Source organism: Micropterus salmoides, unplaced genomic scaffold (genome assembly GCF_014851395.1).
Source record: "Micropterus salmoides isolate LMB-PRFRI ecotype aquatic unplaced genomic scaffold, ASM1485139v1 Ms_hic_scaffold_7, whole genome shotgun sequence".
Taxonomy (NCBI): Eukaryota; Metazoa; Chordata; class Actinopteri; order Centrarchiformes; family Centrarchidae; genus Micropterus; species Micropterus salmoides.
In genome coordinates, this window is record NW_024044459.1 from 907312 (window position 1) to 927281 (window position 19970).

The window sequence follows — 19970 nt, forward strand, 5'->3', positions numbered from 1 at the left end:
TTTGCTTGTTATAGAACTTTGTACTTGGTGTATGGAATGCTCAAGAGTCTGAAAGGTACCTCTTTGTAAAAGAAGCATTCCTTTCTGTGACCCAGAACTGCTTCTACCTGAACTGTATACACCAGAGAGTGGAGAAGTCAACCACTTCTGGGCAGCTCTCCAGCAGGGAATCTGCACCTGTCAGTTGCTGTCAACGCAGACCTTTGTCTAGACTAATAGGCTGTGTAAAAGCAATGACAGAATCTATAAAATTTTGTTTTACCCCAGTAAAATCTTAGTCTACTCACATTTTCATGTCCAGGGCAAGTGCAACCCACAGTGCTAGAGTGGGACTACATACTAACGCACATGTGTTAGTTTTCCTTTCATTGTCACTCATCTGTATCATCATTAAAATCATTTAAAAATAACAGTAACACTACCCTTGCAAACATATTTAATTTGTGATCAACTTTAACTTCAGAAGACTCACTAATGCCTTTAGGTAGATACAAATTTAATACAAATCAGCATCTCATTTTAGAACAGCCTCTCTACATGTTGCACTAGGCCAGTGGTTCTTAACATGGCGGTTGGGACCCCCTGGGGGCCATCGACCTGGTCCCATGGGAGAAATAGAAAAAAATAACTTAAAAATAACTAGACAGACTACAGTTGTGAATGGAATCACTTTGGGTGGACACTGTAAATATTTTGCACTGTTTAATCCAGTAGGTGGCGTAATGCCAACTGCTATAAAACACCAAAGAAGAATAAGAATTAAAACAATACAATGTTAAACTTGGGAGGGGGCCTCGAAATATTTTCAACCTCAAAAAGGGGTCGGACTACCAGAAAGGTTAAGAACCCCTGCACTAGGCAACAGCATGTTACAGTAAACTACATACATAATAGAAGTGTACAAGTCAAAGAACACACGTCAGGTGTCACTATTTTATTTTCTGAACATGTTGTAGGTTACTGTCCTTTATCAGCACACATGTTGTGGAAGAACCTCCATGTACAAATTATCATTATTTAGCCACACTAATAATTCAGTTTGATCAATTAGTGTTTGCACGCTGATGATTATGTGTTAATTCTGTTGTAATTAAGTTTTGTTTACACAAACTGGTTGATTATGCTTTTGAATTTAAAACAGTTTTACTTTCTTATGACTACAAAATAATTATCTAATGATCTTCAACTACAATTAACACGATTTGTCAAATGAGTGAAAATGCCAAACCTGAGCTGCTCAGAGTTTTCCAATTGAATTTGGTTATATAGGCATTTATGTATAAGTTTACTTTTCATACATTTCAGGAAATCATCAAAACTGAACATATTTAGTTTATCAAAAACAAAGTTGGGAGATCTTATCAGCTTCCTAGCAGGATACAGATATTAACTGGCTTCATTATTAGAGAAGTTGCTTGTGATAACACAATATGTTCAACATGTAAAGATCCCGGAATGCATTCCTCTCTGAGGACCACATTGGGTGTTCTGTCTTCAGTAGCTTCTGGGACAGCAGTGGGCACTCTGCCTTATGAGACACTTTCATACCATTCCTTCATACCACTGTGGGACATCACAGATGCTACATCCACATCTTCCTATGTTTTTTAAGAATCGAATCCTGACTGCTGTGTCTTGTGCCTGAGGAAAGGGGATCCTGTTGCTGGGTCAGGACTCTGACTGGTCTAATTGTTGAATTTCAGATATATGGCACTTGTGGTTAGACAGTGGCTGGATCTTGGTCTTTGATGGGTCTGACAGCTCCTGTGGTTCAGTCCTAGACTCTGACAGAAGTGGTGGTTGTCCTGGCTGAAGCTGGGAATCTGGCAGTTCTAGCTGTTGCTGTGTTTGGATGTTGGACTCTGATGAGACTTGTGGTTGTATTTTAGACTCTGATGTATCAGATGTTTGCTGAGACTGGCTCTGGTTCCCCGATGAGTCTTGTGGTTGGTTTGATGGGATCCTGAACTCTGTTGGCCGGCTATATGAATCTAGATGCAACTGTCTCTGCAGCTCCTCGGCACTGTGGGCTAACATGATGCTCACCTTCCTCTGGTGGGCCAGGGCTTCGTCCTTGTCATTCAGCTACAGCAGGAAACACATCATCAATAATTAAGGAGAGGATCTCCTCGGATTTGGAAAATCTATTTAATGTTTTTTATAGGGGGAATCTCTTGAATCTCTAGCTGTTTTACACTGTTTCTAAAGTGTGTTCATGAAACGAATATAATTGATTGTGCTTTTGTATTGAAGGCACCACAAATCCAGCTACTATCCATACAACCAATGGGATGGCGTGACATTGCAGGGTCCCTGGAACTAGTCCCCTAAGTAGCAGTTCTGTGCCAGCGTTATCATGGCTACCGGAAACAGGTATGCTGGAAGCTGCAGTGTTGTTGCCCGGTACCTCCTCCTTAAAATCCGAAAGGACTCACTATCGATGTTATTATACTAACGTTACATTGTGAATAGGGATGAAACGGTTACCTGTATAATGATAAACCACGGTAAAATTCCTGAAGGTTAGTATTACACTACAAATTTCAATTCTCATTAGGGCAGGGCAGTATAACGAGGTATACCTGCAAGCGTGCGTCATACACGCTTTGGAAAAGCTGTGTCTATTGTAGCAAAACGGCGATTTTGCGTGTATATGATACGCTGCAGCTTGCAATAGCGTTGCAACACAAAGGAGGCTAACCCTATCTGCTAGTACATCGCCCATGAGCTGTCAACTCCTTAAACAAAAACATTGCAAGCTAGCTAGCTAGTTCACCCCGGGGCATCACATACACACGCGGCCTGGATGCGTCTCATACACACGTACCTGGGGGCGTCTACTATACACGCAAAATCGCCGTTTTGCGTACAATAGACACAGCTTTTCCAAAGCGTGTATATGTGACACCTGAGCATGAGAACAGACTCCTTTAAAGACCTGGCTTGTAAAAAGTAAAACAACGGTTCAGTCAGTGTTTCCTGTATACACTTTACTTCGGCGGGCCGCCCATGTATATTTGGTGCCACATTGTAGCATTTTCCAGAAAAGTTAGAAGAGTTATTACATTACAAGTCGCGACTTTGGTGGATATTTTATAAGAGCGGACCAGGTAAAGCTACAGTGAACACACCAGTGCAGATGTCATTCGTTAGCTATCACATTGGTTTTGTTCTGATAGACTAAGTCATCAACACGCCGCCTCAATTTGCGGCGCAACTGCTGCTGTGAACGGAGTCGTGGGTGGAAGTTATGGATTTTTTCAGTAACTTTATATAACGCAGCCTACTTCTGATGGAGAAAGTCACCAGAGCAGACCCACAGGGAGAGAGAGATGGATAGAAGGCGAGCACACTGACGTGTTCGCGTTAGACGTTAGATCTGTGAGTGTGGGCAAATAAGAAACTGAAGGGAAAGGAGACAGATTCAATTAGTGAGACTTAAATAAGGTAGATAAAAAGTATAATTAAAACAGCGACTCCACCACGCCAAGCCCACTTACCCGAAAAAAACGTTATAGATAACGTGTTTGATTACCGTGATTTGAAAAGCTCACGGTAAATATTGTCAAGCATCAACCAAATTTAGCTAGTCTCCCAGACGCAGGAGCGCATGCGTAGCATGATTTTTCAGCCTAGTCTTCAGGGGACTACGTTTAAAGTGTGGTTGTATTTTGTTTTTTTATAGGTTATAAGTGTGAGGGAACCTTGAATCGCTGTGAAAGGGGGCAACACGTCATACTACAACCCACTAACTTTACTTTATGGCGAATGCGAGGTCAGTTAACTTTTACTGATAAAAACACAACACATTGTTATGCTGCTGTATGCGTTGGGTCTGCAGACTTCATTCACTCATTAAAGTCACCCATCCAAAATATTTAGTTCATTTAAAATCTTGCAGTCGTAAAATCTGGGGGTGGTGATGGCGTAGTGAATAAGACACATGCCTTTGGTGCGAGAGACCACCAATGTGTTCCTGACAAGATGCTTAACCCCTAGTTGCTCCAGAGGCTCTGACATAAACAGCAATTGTAAGTTGCTAAAGAGTCGGCTAAATGTAATGTGAAATGAATAAATGTTGGAAGAATTTTCAGGAGAAAGTACAAGTCTCCTCTGTGTTTATGTCAAATGTTGGGCTCATTGCAATTACCATCACTGTCTTCTTAAGACTAATTTGCATTTATGTAAATTATGCATGGGGTCAATGTTATAACATTTATTTTAATGCATATTTGATATGGTTTTCATAGTTTACATAAGATATATATTATCATTTTAATGTTTATGCAAACAAAAAGTGCTGCAATTAGATTTTTTGTTTTCAATATGAAACTTGGTTTCTGTGTGTGTAACAGCACTTTTGGGCACATTTAAACAACACTGTGATAATATTGATAACGATGATTGAACAATTCCATGTTGAAATCATAGAAATAATGCTCTCTGAGAGCTCCTACACACATACAAAGAGCAAAGTCAGCGGAGCAGAGAGGTCGTGGTGAAGAAGTGAACCAGGTGAAGCAAGATAACTCCAAACTACCTGAGTTGACTACAATTGTCATTGTTTACCTTAAGGAAGTGCAATAAAACCTTTGCGGGGAAAAACCCCAATACTTAATGTAGAAAGCGATATTTTAATTTGCTCTGTCCACAGCATGCAAGCTTGGCTAATAGTGGATGACTTACTCACTACTTTACGCTGTTATACAAGCTGTACGCTCACTACTTTACACTGTTATACAAGCTGTACGCTCACTACTTACGCTGTTATACAAGCTGTACGCTCACTACTTTACACTGTTATACAAGCTGTACGCTCACTACGTGTACACTCACTACTTTACACTGTTATACAAGCTGTACGCTCACTACTTTACGCTGTTATAAAAGCTGTACGCTCACTACTTTACACTGTTATACAAGCTGTACGCTCACTACGTGTACACTCACTACTTTACACTGTTATACGAGCTGTACGCTCACTACTTTACACTGTTATACAAGCTGTACGCTCACTACTTTACGCTGTACGCTCACTACTTTACACTGTTATATGAGCTGTACGCTCACTACTTTACACTGTTATACAAGCTGTACGCTCACTACTTTACACTGTTATACGAGCTGTACGCTCACTACTTTACACTGTTATACGAGCTGTACGCTCACTACTTTACACTGTTATACAAGCTGTACGCTCACTACGTGTACACTCACTACTTTACACTGTTATACGAGCTGTACGCTCACTACTTTACACTGTTATACAAGCTGTACGCTCACTACTTTACGCTGTACGCTCACTACTTTACACTGTTATACGAGCTGTACGCTCACTACTTTACACTGTTATACAAGCTGTATGCTCACTACTTTACACTGTTATACGAGCTGTACGCTCACTACTTTACACTGTTATACGAGCTGTACGCTCACTACTTTACACTGTTATACAAGCTGTACGCTCACTACGTGTACACTCACTACTTTACACTGTTATACGAGCTGTACGCTCACTACTTTACACTGTTATACAAGCTGTACGCTCACTACTTTACACTGTTATACAAGCTGTACGCTCACTACGTGTACGCTCACTACTTTACACTGTTATACAAGCTGTACGCTCACTACTTTACGCTGTTATACAAGCTGTACACTCACTACTTTACACTGTTATAAAAGCTGTACGCTCACTACTTTACACTGTTATACAAGCTGTACGCTCACTACTTTACACTGTTATACAAGCTGTACGCTCACTACGTGTACGCTCACTACGTGTACGCTCACTACGTGTACGCTCACTACGTGTACGCTCACTACGTGTACGCTCACTACTTTACACTGTTATACAAGCTGTACGCTCACTACTTTACGCTGTTATACAAGCTGTACGCTCACTACTTTACACTCACTACTTTACACTGTTATACGAGCTGTACGCTCACTACTTTACACTGTTATACAAGCTGTACACTCACTACTTTACGCTGTTATGTACGCTCACTACTTTACGCTCACTACTTTACACTGTTATACAAGCTGTACACTCACTACTTTACGCTGTTATACAAGCTGTACGCTCACTACTTTACGTTGTTATACAAGCTGTACACTCACTACTTTACGCTGTTATAAAAGCTGTACGCTCACTACTTTACACTGTTATAAAAGCTGTACGCTCACTACTTTACGCTGTTATACAAGCTGTACGCTCACTACTTTACACTGTTATACAAGCTGTACGCTCACTACGTGTACGCTCACTACGTGTACGCTCACTACGTGTACGCTCACTACGTGTACGCTCACTACTTTACACTGTTATACAAGCTGTACGCTCACTACTTTACGCTGTTATACAAGCTGTACGCTCACTACTTTATGCTGTTATACAAGCTGTACGCTCACTACTTTACGCTGTTATACAAGCTGTACGCTCACTACAGGTACACTCACTACTTTACGCTGTTATACAAGCTGTACGCTCACTACTTTACACTGTTACACAACCTGTACACTCACTACTTTACGCTGTTGTACAAGCTGTACGCTCACTACTTTACACTGTTATACAAGCTGTACTCTCACTACTTTACGCTGTTATGTACGCTCACTACGTGTACGCTCACTACTTTACACTGTTATACAAGCTGTACGCTCACTACTTTACGCTGTTATACAAGCTGTACGCTCACTACTTTACGTTGTTATACAAGCTGTACACTCACTACTTTACGCTGTTATAAAAGCTGTACGCTCACTACTTTACACTGTTATAAAAGCTGTACGCTCACTACTTTACGCTGTTATACAAGCTGTACGCTCACTACTTTACACTGTTATACAAGCTGTACGCTCACTACGTGTACGCTCACTACGTGTACGCTCACTACGTGTACGCTCACTACGTGTACGCTCACTACGTGTACGCTCACTACGTGTACGCTCACTACTTTACACTGTTATACAAGCTGTACGCTCACTACTTTACGCTGTTATACAAGCTGTACGCTCACTACTTTATGCTGTTATACAAGCTGTACGCTCACTACTTTACACTGTTATACAAGCCGTACGCTCACTACAGGTACACTCACTACTTTACGCTGTTATACAAGCTGTACGCTCACTACTTTACACTGTTACACAACCTGTACACTCACTACTTTACGCTGTTGTACAAGCTGTACGCTCACTATGTGTACACTCACTACTTTACGCTGTTATACAAGCTGTACACTCACTACTTTACACTGTTATACAAGCTGTACGCTCACTACTTTACACTGTTATACAAGCTGTACGCTCACTACTTTACACTGTTATACGAGCTGTACGCTCACTACTTTACACTGTTATACAAGCTGTACGCTCACTACGTGTACACTCACTACTTTACACTGTTATGGTATATCACAAATTAATAAATAACTCTTCACAAAAATACAGATAATTCAGATAGCAATACTGACAACCACAAGCAGGCGTCAGTACGCTTCCATGTGCTTGTCGGTTGTTTAACAGCATCTGAAATTTTTTTTCCAAAAAGAGCAGTGTTGTCCAGGTGTGCAGTGCGACAGTAAGCTTCAAGTGTGGTGATTCAGAAAGGCCGAAGCACTTCTGACTTAGACAGACAACATGTGGTATGAACTAGTTTGTTTGAAGCAGGGAAGGGGAGGACGTTGCATTTTTTTCTAGTTCATGGAGATAGCACAATGAAAAGAATTAAATTGCAGAGGTTCAATATTGTTGAAGGAGATACTAACCAAGTCCAGCAGCCTGTAGAGAGTCTCTAAAAGATCATCAGGCATCTTTACCTCCAAACTAGAAGGCAGTAATCCTCTCAACCTCTGGCTTACACTGATAAGAGGACTCCTGTTAGCACCTGGAAGGAAAAGACATTCGAAAGGTTCCAATATGTGTGAGGCACTGGAATCAAGGATCATTCATAGCTTCATGGGGACATCAGTGACTGGTTCAACAAAATAACAGTAAATCCCTCGCTTTGACAGACACAGTCTGGACCTGTTTGAGAAACACCCCAATCCAGGAATCTTTTAGTGATTTCTGTGATTGATTCACATTTGGGGGCTAAAGAAATTGATTTTCTGTACCCCAGAATTAATGAACAAATTCCATTTGATTTTAACAACTAGAGATCCAAGTGTGTGTCCTATGGCAGACTTGCCTTCAGCCTTGCAGTGATGAGATTTCAGGATGTTGGCCTCAGCCAACAGCAGGAAGTGCTCGTTTCGTTTCCTCAGCTGTTGTTCAAAGGCGATGCGAAAAGCATCTGCAACCATCACCGCCTCCTCTCTCCTCAAACGCTGAGCATCCAGCTGGAAAACACACACACACACACACAGACACACACACACACACACTTACTTTACAATGTCTTAACATGAATTTACACAGCCATGCCAAAGCTAAAAATTGAACAAATACATATATGCTCCGTACTTGTAGAGTGCCTTTCTAGTCTTTTTGACCACTCAAAGCACTTTTACACTACATCCACATTCACACACTGAGCCTAAGTGCTCAAATGGAAACTAACATTCACACATTGGCGGAACAGCCGCCAGGGGCAAATCGGGGTTCAGTATCTTGCTCAAGGACACTTCGACACGCAGCCAGGGATCGAACCGCCGACCTTCCGATTAACGGCCAACCCGCTCTACCTCCTGAGCCACAGCCACTGTATGCTATATATCTCTATATTATATATATATACGTACTGTATTTCTTTTGAATTTTAACAGTCTGAGTCTGCAATTTTGCAAACTCATGAGGGAGTTACCAAAGGAAGATTATAAAAGGGTAACAGTGGTGTTTTCCAACCTGAACGACCAACCAACCTAATCCATTTGCGCCACATAAAAGTATGTGCACGTAGACATTTTTATAAAGAGTAAGATTTATTGTTATATTTTTATATTTTATATTGCTCTTGTCAAAGTCACCAGACTCCCTAAACAAAAATAGTAATTTGTCTATGCTGTCTACCGCTGCCTCGACTGGCTAGTTTGTGCTATTGTCTGTTGACTATGACCTTAACACTAATGCCTAGAACAGAATTAGATTAGGGCCACATGTGAAACACTTATCTGAGTTCTGAGATTAAAGTCAGAATTCTGGTGAAGAAGAGCAGGTCAGAAAACAACAAGGACTGCTGTAAGGGTTGTGAGCAAAACTAGGAAAAAAGTGGAGCTTAGCACAGGTGACGTGGTTAGATGTAGTTTACCTCCTGTTGTAGCTGGATAAGCTGCTTCCTGCTGGCAGCAGCAGTCTGACTGCATGAACAAGCCTCAGCAACACCAAGACACCGGCAGGCCCCTAACACTGCCAGCTGGAAAACAAAAACTTCATAAGAAAATATCTAAAAGAATCTAGTCTTCCTTAACCCGTGGCCAAACCTCCCAACACATTAGTGAAAAATGAATGGTTACATCCAACTAAAATGGTCTTTACCAGATCTCTTGGTCCTGTCTTGTAGAGAGAGGGGTTACAACCTAGTTTTAAAGGTTTTATTATTTCAGTTTATATACATGGGATATTTTCCTAAATACATTTTGTGTGTGGTCAAAATACTAAAAATGAATTACTACCAAATACACAGACAATACAGAGTGGAAGAAATTAGGGGGCTCAATAGAGTACAGCTTTTTTTGGCCCTGTGGCCCCCTGGCGGGTCGCTCTGGGTATGTGAATGTATCCAGCTAAATGTGCTGATGACAGTTACTCTGAAAAGAAGATGCTTAGTGCTTTGGACATTACACAGTGTGTGAGGTAAGTGTATAAACATCCTCTTTGGTACTCTCACCTCCAGAACACTTGCATCCCTCTCTGGGCTGTATTGAGGTTTGGTTCCTTGGTAAGCTCTCTGCTCCTTTACATTCAACATGGAGAGAAGCTCCAAGCACTGCCGACTTAGAGCTGCAAACACACACACACACACACACACATTATTCCCGTGATGATGACTAAATCAATTCCATTTTCAGATAAAGACAACGAGATACGTCTGAAAGCTCTGGGGTTTAGACTGTTTAGTCAAGATGCCAACTTTGACTGGCTTGGAGTCACACGCTGAAGGTTAGACACAACATGAAGTTTGGTGAGTCAACTCCACACACCGCCGTCCAGACAGACCCACTTCACTTCACAGATGGAGATAATATGTGCAGACATGTCTAGGTCACCTCAAAACTGATTCTAAATTATTTAGCATTACCAGAGTTTTCTGCTCGGAGCTGCTGGATGTCACGCTCTCTTTCCTCCAGGTTGTCAGTCAGAGTCTTGTTCTCACTCAAAATTCTGATTACAACAACAACATTACAGTTACGACACATACCAACGAAAATACCACAGACTTGAGTGTATGTGGAGTGAATCTGACCGGTTGTATTTCTCCTCCCACGCCTGCTGAGACTTCTTCATCTGGACCTGGCTGAGGCTGATTTCCCACTGCAAGCTGTTCACCTCCTGCAAGAGATGGAAGCAACAGATCATGATTAGTGTATTCTAATTAGCTTCATAACTGCTTTAAAAGCCATTAATCACACAACACCAAGCCACATGAATGTAGTTTTACATATACTGTACATAATAATGTTATAAGCCCCAGTGTAAAACCCCATGATAAAATATTTTCATGGCCGTATACACTATGTTCTTCCTTCCCGGCCCCTGGCCTCAAACATGGCTTAATTAATCCAGACTAACATTATGTTATCCAGCTGAAGGTATCCTCTTTTTCATGCAGCTAACTTGGATCTTCACAAGGAAACAGAGAACTAAACTCTTCCATATAAGTACTGTGTACATATATGGAAGAGTTTAGTAATCAAACTTGCTTAAATAAATTACCCATAATTTATCAAACTCATGAGTCAAGTTTAATTCAAACGGCTGTATGTGTCCACTGTATATATGACTCAAGTAAATTTCTAAATGTCATATTAAATGACGAAACACCTTACAGATCACATACTGTTAGATACATTTTGGTTCTACTCAGAGGATCCCTAACTTTTTCTAAATTGTATGTCTTTGCCTACTTTATCAACAGGTACACTTCAAGAGCTGAAACATTTCTCCTTAATTCACACATCTCATCTAAAATCAGTCAGAAGTAAGTGTAAACAAGCAAATATCTTTTTTATTGCACCACTTCCTGTGGCATTACACGTGTGACTACTTTTGTCTGTGTTAGCTCCTGACTGCTGAGAGGAAACTTGCTGTGGAATGTTAAGGCAAACATACCAAGCCCTTATTTGAGCAGCCTAACACGTACCTTCTCCAGAGCCTTGGCCCTCTCCTCACTTTTCTGCAGCAGACTTTTAGTGTGAGTCGTGGCTTTGTCGAGAATGGCCTGAGTTAAGAAGAGCAGTTTTTAGTTATTGGCTGAACAAAGCCATGACACTGCAGGGTTTAATCTCAATATTCATCACAGAAGCGAGTTGCTTCCTGCAACTGCTCCAAGGTGTTTCAAGCATAAGGACGATCAGTCTTCCTTTGCTTTTGTCACAGTATAATGGTCACATACTGTATAATCAGTCAATGCAATCGTATAGAGTTGTGACTCTTCTTGGACTGCATGGGTTGGAAGCCAAATGATGTGTAGCAACTACAAGCAGATAAACCAGACTTGTTCCTAAGGTGAAGGGGATTATAGTGCTCTCATCTTTCATTAACTAATGTAACCTCAGGTCCCTTTAATATCTGTAGAGGCAGCCATTTGTTGTAGTTGGACCACCTTTTCTAAATGTGGGCAGCAGGAAGCTTTCTGACTAGTATCATGAGCTGACTTCTTGATCCACGACTAAGTTCAGCCTCAGACTGTTCACAGAACTCAAGGAATAACAGTGATGTCATTTTATTTTTAAGGTTCTTTTCATCAATCATCCAGGGGACTTTACTGAGCGATTACAACATCCTTCATCAAAGTTTTGCATTAACAACGGATACTTTTTTGTTTCCAGAATAAACTAAGCGTGGTGGCTGATAATGATGGTCAAAAGCTGTATGCTTCCAAAATACACACATTTATGTATTGTCTCAATCACTTTCATTTTCGAGGATCCTTTCCATAATGTTGCAGACACTGATAACAAGTCAGTGGCAAAAACAGCACTTTACTGGGCGTACTTTGATGGGGTGCAAGGACGCCTGCTAAGCAGCATTCCTGATGGATACTCGCTTCATCTGCTGTCTGGGTGCTCTAGTGATTGTGACTGACCTACAGAACAGTGAGTTGTAAAATGCAGTACATCAGTGCATACCTTCCCCTGTAAGATTTTCAGAGCTTCATATTTGCCTTCAAGATAACGATGTGCCACATCCAGTTCACAGCACAACACGTCTATAACCTGTCAACACAGCGGAACCATCAGTTACACTTTGCCAGGCTGGAGTCAAAGTTATATCAATCAAAGCGTTCTGTCTTCACTGTTCCTACCTCAGTTGCTTCCTGTAGTCTGTCTTTCAGCTCATCTTTGGACAGGTCAACCAGAGAGTCTGCTGATTCACAAAAAGTATACTCATGCAATAAAGGTCATAGAAAATGTTTGTGTGTTTTCTTGTAGTTTTGTATGTGAAGAAAACTTTAAATATTCAGAGCAAGGACACATTTGCAAAGTGACATCTTCAAAAAGCTTCAAAAAGCTGTTATGGGGTCAGCATGTGGGTTTGAGGTAAAACATACTATTGGAACAAGTTATTTGTTCCCTCCTCCATTATTGTGTATGTGGTGTGTTGGCCCAGCACTGATACATTTTCAGATATGCATAGACTGATGAATTAGTTGATCTTAATTGTGTGAGAGGCTGAAAATGTTGACATTATGATCCTTATGCAAGATTCCCAATATTTTTCAATTAGACTTTCTTGCTAAACCAGTTTATGCACGCAAGGTATTTGTTAGGGTTCTGTGTTCTGTATTTTTCCTGTTTACTCTTGTTCATTTACTCCCTGCATCTGTGTTCTATTCTGTGTTCTCATGTAGGTTGTATTCTGTTACTTTTGTCCTGGTCTGCTGCTGCTTGCTGCCTGTTATATTTTGTAATCATCTGTTTCTGGTGTCAGTGTCTAGTTTTGCTTCCTGTTGTCCTGATTACTGGATGTGCAAGGAGGTAAGCCACAGTTGAAACAGTGAAGCCGTCCAAGGCCCAAAAATGACGTCAAAACCCTGTGACATCCCGTCGCACATGAGAGATGTAACCGTATTGCTTAGATTGTAAGCTCTCTGTGAATCTAAAAAACTTTTCGGCCACCAGTGACGCTGCGTTGGTGTTTGGCAGGTGGGCTGATTAAACAGTGACGGTCTGACTCAGACAAACACACTGAGCCAAGAGACTTTTTGTTGGCGCAGCACAGTGCAGCTATGCAGCTACGCAGCTACCAGGATTACAGTGTTTCTGCTGTTGTTCTACATCATTAAACCACACTTATGCTGCGCGATCAGAAGAAGAAGAAGAAGAAGAAATTCAATGTTTTGTGTGTAACATACTGTCTGTGTTGATGTGTCTCACCTCCACTCCTTCCTTGCATGTAAGCTTGAATATTTCTGTCTTTGGGCCCTGCTACCTGTTTCAGCCTGAGCACACGGCAATCTCTGACAGTACTTGTAATGTGGCCATTAAAACCTCAGCATTAAAGTTACTCTTATTTACATTTTTGTGCAAAAGACTTTGATGATGCTCTTGCAACAACGTAAATCCCATCTTGACGGCAACACAGAACGTTCCGTCAGCCAAACACTATGACAGTATAAAAACGCCATGGTTATGATTTGTACGTTGGAGATGTGGCTGGACAATAAAAGAATAACAATAATTATCACGATATTTTTTTTTTCAATAACAATATAACAAATGTTCAATAAATATTCAATAAATGTTGGATTTTATTCACTTGAAACATACACAAATTAGGAATTATTTTTAATTAAGATGTTCATTTTGTTGAGGAAAAAGGACTGGAAAAAGCTTCTACTTGTGTTTTTTACTTATATTTACTCGTGTATTTATTGACAAAGATTTTATCATAATTGTTTTGAATGTTGTACCTCAGATTTGTGAAGTTATCTACTGTTTGACCTCAAGTGTTGCCCATAAATTCAATTCAATTCAATTCAATTAAAGAAGAGTTTAAACCACAATTAACCATCAGGTTTCTTCAACTAACTCACTCAGAAGCAAAAATCACCCTTTAAACTCGAAAGAAAAAACAATTTGATACTTATCGTGATAATTATCGATATCGAAAGATATGAAACTTTTTATCATGATAACATTTTTGGCCATATCGTCCAGCCCTAGTTGGAGATAACACAACATAAAACATAACATAAAACAGATACGTGCAATCAGAAAAAGAATTTATGAGCAGTGTGCGAGTGACGTTTAAGACAACAACCTACCCTAACCCCGCTCCCCGCCCCACCGCTAATCGTTCAAACATAGTTGGACTGGCCACCGGAGCACCGTGAGAAATGCCGGTGTGTGTCAGTCTGTGACAGAGAGATGTGGTTGGCTGCTGAAGCAGTCAGACAGAAGAAAACAGGGAGAACATAAGGAAGGTTTGGGTTTGGCTCGCTGGTCATTTAACGTTAGCCGAATCGCTGCCTTTTGTTGTTCAACATGTTCCACTTTTCATAAAGCCGAAGTGCCTGTCAGTGTCACTTTTCGTTAACCTACCAATGTAGAGGCATTTTCTTGCACAAGGATTTAATGAATAAAATAAACAACCCACAGGATTTAAACAGGTGGTTCTGCTCATTTTCAGGTTCTTATTTAGGGGTTGTACCAGAACAGCTTTACATGGTTTCATTTTCAAAAAACACCATATTTTTGTCATACTGCACATTGCTACAGCTCCTCTTTTCACCCTGTGCTGAAGGCTTCGTTTTAGCTATGGAGTGATGCATCTTGTCTCTAAATGATCTTTGTTGGGAGTTGCACATGCTCAGTTCCTAGTTAAGGACTACTAGCAAGTCAGAAGCAGAGAACGGCAGGTCAGCGAGAAGCCGGTAAACAGCTTGGGTTCAGCTGTACTCCATGTAGTCCATGTTGCCGAGCTGGTCGGCAACATGGACTGGAGCGAGAGTTTCAGAGCGGTGAGTTATTAATCTGTAACAAAAGTATCTTTCATCCATAAAGTTTTAACTGAGCTCTGTCTCTACATCACAGGAACAACTTCCTGTGCACTGACTGCCTGGAGGGTAGCTAGTGTTTGGAAGGGAGAGGAGAGCTGTGTGCTGCAGCTCATTGTGTTTCCACCGCTGTTTTTGAGGGCGTGTCGGACTAGCCGCTCAGCGAACATTATGACATGTATTTTCATTGTGACGTCACAAGAAAAGGAAGTAAAGGCTGGACTACAAACGAGCTGTTTTCAGTTCAGAGCAGTGTTTTCTGTGGGAGATGGGAACTCCCTTTGGCATTTTTCACTTTGCAAACCTGTTACATGCACAAAAAATACACATAACTCTCTATATATAATATTTCCCTGCTACTGTTTTCGGAAAGAATGATTAAAAAATGTCTAAATAGGTTATATTCCAAAAAAAAAAAAAAAATTAATTAAAAAGCGGACACATGAGATAAAGCTGTTTTCGCGCACACGCACGCACGCACACACACACACACACACACACACACAGGATTTGCTGTTTGATTGGGGACAATGCATGTACGGCAACAATGTCTTTATATGAATGTTTTATTATATTATTGTAACTGCCTGTTTTAACATCCTACTGTTGCAATAACCTACATTTATTGTGATTTGTCCCCATAAATAATTGCACATGCATTTGAATATATACGATACATAATTGTTTTTAATGTTGATTCAATTTGTAATATTTTCCTATTAAATTGTTGCAATTTTATTCACCACCACATGATTACACACTCTGATGATAAAATTGTAAAACACAGAATTCAGGAAAATTAAACAGAATCTGGTAAACAATTTTAACAGATTCCAAAGGGCCCTATCCATGGTCTCATCGCCCAATATGTGAATGTAGCATAACTGTAGCTCCATCAGCAGGTCGGAGCTTTTGGAAGAGGAATAGAGAAGGTGTTGAATCGGAACAGGCTAAAATAAATGCGTTGTGACACCACGGATCCGTAACACACCCACTCCGCATCACTACTAGTTTCGACCACCAGGTTGTGGATAGAGCCTCTGCAGTGGACAGATGTAGATTTAGCCAGAACCAGGAAGTCGCTGTGCCAATATTTGCTCCTTCTAGCCGCCTCCTCCGTAGAGCTGCACGCTCCCCTTGTTTAAATCTGTTTAGTTATTGTTATAAATATTGTTTATCGTTTCACTTTGTTCAAGTGGAGAAATACACACTTAAAAATGTCAGTATTCTTGATAATCAAGCAAGGTGACTCATAGTACCATCTGTTCTATTATAATCGAATCGCAATCTAAAATCGCAATGTTGTCCACAATAATCGCAATAGGACTTTTCCTCCAGTCGTGCAGCCCTACTCCCAGTCTTACTGAACTTACCTCAAACCTTACCTTGCCCAAACTGCACAGATAACAATCTGTGCAGTTTGGACTAGAGTCAGTTTAAAGGCTTATTTTCTAAAGAAATACAATCAATATAATTTCCTGGTTTAAGACCAAAATACTAAATTCTACGGCTTCATAGTATCGTGGACTCTCCATTAACAAATTTATGTTATGATTTATGTGAAACGAAAGACAATCCAAGGATTGTTAGCTCCTTTGTTACAGTAAAGGGCCAGTTCACATTCTTACCAGAACATGGCAGCTTCCAGCGGGCTCTCTGCTGCGTCTCTGCCGTCTTCAGTCCAGGGATCCAGGCTGCCTCTCCTGCCTGGCTGCTGCGCATCTCTGCTCTGGGCAGCGGGGTCTCTGTGATGCCAGCGAAGCTTGGGCTTTTCTTCCTCGTACAGCTCGGTGCTGCTCTGACTCCCATTCCGTCACCCAGATCTCCATCCACCATGTCATCATCCAGGCTGCAGGCCGCACTGACCTCCTGCATCTGCACCAGGTCGAACCTTACGTTACATTCAACACAGTATGGATCTCTTCAACCTAAATATTCTTTTTTACCTCTAGTGCTACTGCATCCCATAAGATGATATAAATGATCAACTGTCAGCTATTTGAAACAATAAGACACCATTTGCACCCAGACACCTGGACCTTAAATATTACCGGGTGTATTGGGCCAGTGTGGACAGGACTGCTTTCTCATACTGAATACAAACATGTTTTTGTATCAATGGAATGAAATTCCTTGTCTTTATTGTCCATAAGTCCCACCTTATGCTTTACATGGCACAAAATCTAAATCAATCACAGCACTTTTACAATTAAAAACTCCATTTTGTTTTCAGCGTCCGCTCCACATTTGGATATATCTCATAATGTAGCTAAAACAACAACAAAGACAAAGCCTTAAAAAAGAACCCACCATATTTTGTATTAATTACAGAAACAAAACAGACATTCCTGTCTGGTCATTTGATCTATAAACAGTATCTTTATGCTCTGGGACACTGTTACTTAACACCAACAAGAACTAACTTATTGCTATGTTCCAGGTTATGACTACCTGCTTAGATGCCATTTCTCCTTGGAAGCCCGCGTGTTCTGTTAACCACAGTTATTTTTTACCATGTGGTATGAGGTCAGAAGTTGGGAAGAGAGCATCTCATTCAAATTTCCAAGTGAAATATGTTCATAGATTAGGTCATGATATTGTGTCCCCAAACTTCATTCTGTATGAAACTACAGAACAGTACTTGAAGCAGTCATGTGGATGATATGTTTTCACTGCAGATTTCAAATCTTAAAACCAGATTACATATTTGAATACAAAATGTTTGTAAAAAGTCTGACTGACTGTAATGTGTCTATCACATTGTTCATGTTATACTAGGCTACAGTATAGAGGTATTATTTTGTATTCCAATCTATGCCCCAAGCCAGTGTTTTCCAACCTGTTTGGTTGTGAACTCTTTAAAGAGGATACATGTCTATACATTTAGTCTACACAACCAAACCCTTTTTCTCACTCAGGTTGCTTTTTATATGACATAAAGCTTCAGTGGGACAGGTAAATGCACTGATTATTAATTTGCAGTGGTGGAAGACATACACAAATCCTGTCCTTGAGCAAAAGCAAATATTACTCCACTAAACGTCTTCTATTTAAATTCTACTTGCGTCAAAATACAAAAGTACCCGCTTTTAAAAATACTTAAGCATCAAAAGTAAAAAGTAGTTAGTATGGTTGTGTTTGTCAAACAGAATTTAAAATACAGCAAAGTCTCCTATTAAACAGTGACATTCATTAGAAACAGGCTTCAGTACTAATTCAACTTACTCAGTTATATGTGTGTGTGTGTCTGATTCAGATCCTTTAAGTAAAAGTACTAATACACTGTAAAAATAATCCAGTAAAAGTCCTGCATTATTAATATAGTAAAAGTATGTTAGTATGATCTGAAAATGTAAGTATTAAAAGGACTCGTTGCAGAAAGATAATTGTCCTGTGACTGTTAAACTATTAAATATTAGATTGTTCTTGCATTCATGTAAAAGCAGGATTTTACAGTGCAACTACTGATTATTTTCATTATGGATTATTTTCTCCATTAATTGATTTTTGAAATTATGAAAATAGTGAGAAAGTGACACCTAACCAACAGTACAAAGTTCAAATAAATTAAAATACCTAAAAGGAAGGAAAAGCAGCAAATCTTCACATTTGTAAAGCTGAAACCATCAACTGTTTACAGGAGACATGTCTTAAACCTTAAAAGTTGTTACCATGTCAATGTCAAGCTGTAGTTTCATTTATAACAAAACATATTTTATTGAGTCTTCATATATTTTGTGTGTAAAAATAATGTCCTTGGAAACTAGTAACTAAAGCTGTCAGATAAATGTAGTAAAGCAAAAAGTACAATAACTCCCTCTGAGATGTGGTGGAGCAGAAAATGGCATGAAAAGAAAATACTCAAAGTAAAAGTAGGCTACTTCAAATTTGTACTAAATTACAGTAGGCTATTTGAGCAAATGAAGCCTACTTACAGTAATTATCTTGCCATATCCTATCAAAACGTCTTATTCACAGAGTGATGTTGATTCCAGATATGATTTATCACCCAGCTCTGTGTTCCAGTGTTCCAGTAGTATCATAAGCTTTGTGTCCAGATGGCATCATCACTACACTGCTGCTGCTTCATTTATGGAAGACTTGATCAAACACAAAGAAAACCTACAGTGTTTGATCCAGAAATACCCACAAAGTGGGATTGCCCTTTAACGGTAATGATTATTCGTTTATTTTATGAATTACTTCCTCTTACCTGTAACTCTGAAGCAACGTCACAGATGCAGTCCTCGGTGCGTACAGTCTCTCTCTCACACACACTCTCACACTCCCACACAGAGTTTATAGCTGCTGTCTCGGGGTTCCGTACACGTCCGACACTCGAACCGGTTCCGTGCCGCTTCCATACACTGCCAGGTGACTCCTCCCTCCACCTGCCGTTGTCTGACACCTGCAAGGCGCTACTACGAGCTGCTTCCGGTTATTACCTTCAAAATAAATCTTTTTAATACAAAAACTAAGCGCGACGATGGAACTATTTACTACCGTAAAAAAACAAACTCTTTTTTTCCCCATCAAAAAAACTGCAACGACCTTACATGTTCTCACTTTTAACCTAACAGCAAATGTGTTATTTAAAACGCGTAAGTTTTTAGCAATAACATACAATTTCCGGTCAAAATGAGTATCGCTTATTTATATTTTATATTATTCTTTTCTTCTTCTGAATTTACGTTGAAGTAGTTAGTGAGCTCCAGCAGCAGGCAGACAGAGTCAGTCCCAGAAGGCAAATGTAAAGAGCTTCATGTGAAACTGTTGAGTAAATATTGGATGAAGGGGTGTGTGAGGG

At 40.2% G+C, this 19970-nt stretch overlaps 1 protein-coding gene across 2 annotated transcripts; it reads right to left on the reverse strand.

The window, feature by feature from the left end:
- Nucleotides 1-919: 919 nt before the first annotated feature.
- ccdc125 (coiled-coil domain containing 125) lies at nucleotides 920-19887 on the reverse strand. 2 transcript variants are annotated; one of them, XM_038703135.1, is made up of 12 exons: nucleotides 19377-19887; nucleotides 16792-17038; nucleotides 12470-12528; nucleotides 12294-12380; nucleotides 11306-11383; nucleotides 10409-10494; nucleotides 10244-10326; nucleotides 9833-9945; nucleotides 9254-9358; nucleotides 8195-8345; nucleotides 7773-7891; nucleotides 920-2085 (listed from the first exon to the last, which is right to left on the reverse strand). In XM_038703135.1, the coding sequence occupies exons 2-12, from the start codon at nucleotides 17036-17038 to the stop codon at nucleotides 1669-1671; spliced, it is 1545 nt and encodes a 514-aa protein (XP_038559063.1). In that variant the 5' UTR covers nucleotides 19377-19887; the 3' UTR covers nucleotides 920-1668. The 2 variants fall into 2 exon arrangements, with proteins under 2 accessions (XP_038559063.1, XP_038559062.1); XM_038703134.1 differs by having other exon boundaries at nucleotides 12470-12531.
- Nucleotides 19888-19970: the final 83 nt, after the last annotated feature.

What these genes read in the sequence shown, in the direction of transcription:
- ccdc125 (XM_038703134.1), bottom strand. Translation starts at nt 17,038, where the DNA reads ATGCAGGAGGTCAGTGCGGCCTGCAGCCTGGATGATGACATGGTGGAT. An exon ending in TGAAAATCTTACAGGGGAAG is followed by an intron (nt 11,384 to 12,293) that starts GTATGCACTGAT and finishes TTCTTAACTCAG; the next exon opens with GCCATTCTCGACAAAGCCAC. An exon ending in TGGGAGGAGAAATACAACCG is followed by an intron (nt 10,327 to 10,408) that starts GTCAGATTCACT and finishes TGTTGTAATCAG; the next exon opens with AATTTTGAGTGAGAACAAGA.